Raw genomic sequence first — 2,674 nt, forward strand, 5'->3', positions numbered from 1 at the left:
GGCAGATTCAACAGCACCATATATGGCTGCATAGAGCAATGAGTCTGGCCATATATTTATCATATACAAACCTACAGAGAATTCCCACATCCTGCCATAAAAGAAATGAATTAATAAATACCTTCTCTTAATTAGTTTCACTAGAAAATGCTGAAAAATAAAATACATTGCACCAATGATTTTGAAAATCTAAATCCAAGGCATTAATGTAACCACCTTAGTGATCATGCGAGTCACTCCTTCGTGAAAATTTGGTAGATTCTTGAATCGATATACATAAATACAAATTATATCCAAATACATTGATTCAATAATGTAACGAATTAACTAACTTAGGTTAGTCACTGTCATTTAGCTCACTCGTGCACTTAAACATAAATTGAGATTCGAAAAGAGCATCTCATATTCTATTCATAAATTTATTGTTCCATTAGCAGAATCAATTTCAATTCAAAAGTCAAAACTAGTAGAGTTTAGTCCCAATTAAACTCTCTAATCTCTTCTAAGAACTAAAGCAATAATGAAAATAGAAGAAAAAAACCTGGTGCCCCATCTTGCTAAGAAGTGACCAAAATATAATTTAGTGATGAGAGAAGAAGAAGGGTGGTGGTGTTGTTGTGGTGGTGCCATGAGAGGCTCCCTCAAACTCAAAACCACGTTTTCTTCCATATCTCACACACCGCAACCCTTTGACTAACAGATGTGTCATGCACCAACGAGTCCCAAGTGGCGAATTCCTAACCAACCACCATGAATTTAGCTTCAGTCGTTAATATGTGTATGTGTTGATCATCTACCTACACTTTAGTTTTTCATCAATAAGGTTCTTGCTTCTATCATTCAATAAGTTGATCATTTTGGCGGTTTAGCATAGCATCACGTGTTACTTATTATTATATTAATAAATGTAATTAATTTAATTGTGCTCAAGGTTGTTGTTCTAAAGCGGGTGCCAAAAGTTATTACAAACAAAAAAAATAACAAACCTGTATATTGGTCAAAAAAATAATTAGTCAAAAACGGTTAAAATTTATTTTATTTAATATTTATTAATTATTTTAAAAAAATGAAAAATCATTAATTACCGTATATTCATATATTAGAAATTAATTTATTATAATAGTATAAATAAGGTAAGCACGTATATGTATAAATAAGGTATTATGACGACATTTAATTTATGTAGCTAATATTATTATTGAAGACTGTTAGGGGTTAGCACTTTTTGTAATGAATAATTCTCCACCTACAAGTATTTTTTTTTATACAAGTCTTTACAAGTCATTTATATTAACGGGTTTCGAACCGTTACTGCACGTTTTCACTGCTCCTTCTTCTTTTTCTTGTTGCACGTTCTTCTTCCTCTTCCTCTTCTTCTTCTTCTTTTCTTTTGTTTCTTGCCTTCTCTTTCTCTTTCTTCATTTACGTGCTTTTCTCTCTGTTTTATTTCTTCGTTATTCTTGATTTCTATTGTTTTTTGACATCAAGCTCTGAAATCGTTTTAATTTTGGGTGTATTTCTTAAATTCTTTGGGTGTATTTCTGTAATCGTTTGGGTGTATTTCTGAAGTTCCATTATCTTCAAATTTGGCAAGAAGCTTGTTTTCATGGAGGGAGAAGAAGAAGAGTCGTTCATAATGCATGGTGAGTAGCGCTAATTTGTAGTCATCAAATAACCATCAATAATGTTTTTAATGGTGTGAGATTTCATCCAATGATGTGAGATTACTCATTTTTTTTTGCTGGTTACATGCTGCTAAATTTTAATAAAGTTGCTGGCTCCTAGACTTTTCCATTATTATTAGGAGGGTTGGGTTATTGATTTTTATTTTAGTAAAGAATAGAAAAAAATATGCATAACTCACATAACGTGGTGTTGGGAATAAGACACCATTCCCCCTTGAGAAAACCCCTTTGACAGAGAAATAAAATACACACAATTACAACACAAGAATTTAACGTGGAAACTCCAATTACCGGAGAAAAAACCACGGCCGTTGTCAAATGACAACCAGAGAATATCACTATGTGAAAATTGTTACAACACATAGACTTCTTTCTCTCTAACACCGGCACCCCAGTACACCCACACTCTCTCAAAGCAAATATCTAACTACACCTCACAACACTCTCTAATCAAAGAGTATAGAGGAAAAAAAAAATTAGATACAAGCTTAAAGTGTTTCTGACTGGTGCAAAAATAAATGGAGAACTTAGCCTCATATTTATAGCCTAGGCCACCCACTCTATTTGCTATCCTAAGCAATGTGGGACTAATTCAACCAAATTCTAACACGTGAATATTATTATATAATTGCATTTTTTTTTTACTAAAGATAAGGAGACTCGAATTTGCGATTTCTTAGATCTCTTAGGAGTTAGATGAGTATAGAAAGTAATTGTATTTCTGTGTGGTTCTAAAAGATGCACCATAATATAAAAGATTATTGTATCCATTATAAACGTCATTGATCGAAATATTGATCTTAATAATTGAATCATGTTAAATTAATATGACACAAATAAAATATCTTTTTTTTGTACAACATTGACTTTTCTATATTCATTTAATTAGTGTCATGCAGTTCAATCATTTTCAAATATAAAATTAAATTAAAGAAATAAATCACAATAATTTTACTGAATTGTTATAAAATAGAATTAAAGTAATAGTT

The 2,674-nt window shown here is 31.2% G+C and overlaps 1 protein-coding gene across 1 annotated transcript in view; it reads right to left on the reverse strand.

Annotated features, from left to right (window-relative positions):
- Nucleotides 1-881, reverse strand: part of LOC107625834 (solute carrier family 40 member 2) — a gene marked incomplete in the record, with an annotated part of 6,024 nt that extends 5,143 nt beyond the window's left edge. The window contains 2 exon segments of the mRNA XM_016328560.2: nt 1-91; nt 542-881. Coding sequence (XP_016184046.1) covers nt 1-91; nt 542-669 — 219 coding nt within the window.

Source organism: Arachis ipaensis, chromosome B02 (genome assembly GCF_000816755.2).
Source record: "Arachis ipaensis cultivar K30076 chromosome B02, Araip1.1, whole genome shotgun sequence".
Classification (NCBI taxonomy): domain Eukaryota; kingdom Viridiplantae; phylum Streptophyta; class Magnoliopsida; order Fabales; family Fabaceae; genus Arachis; species Arachis ipaensis.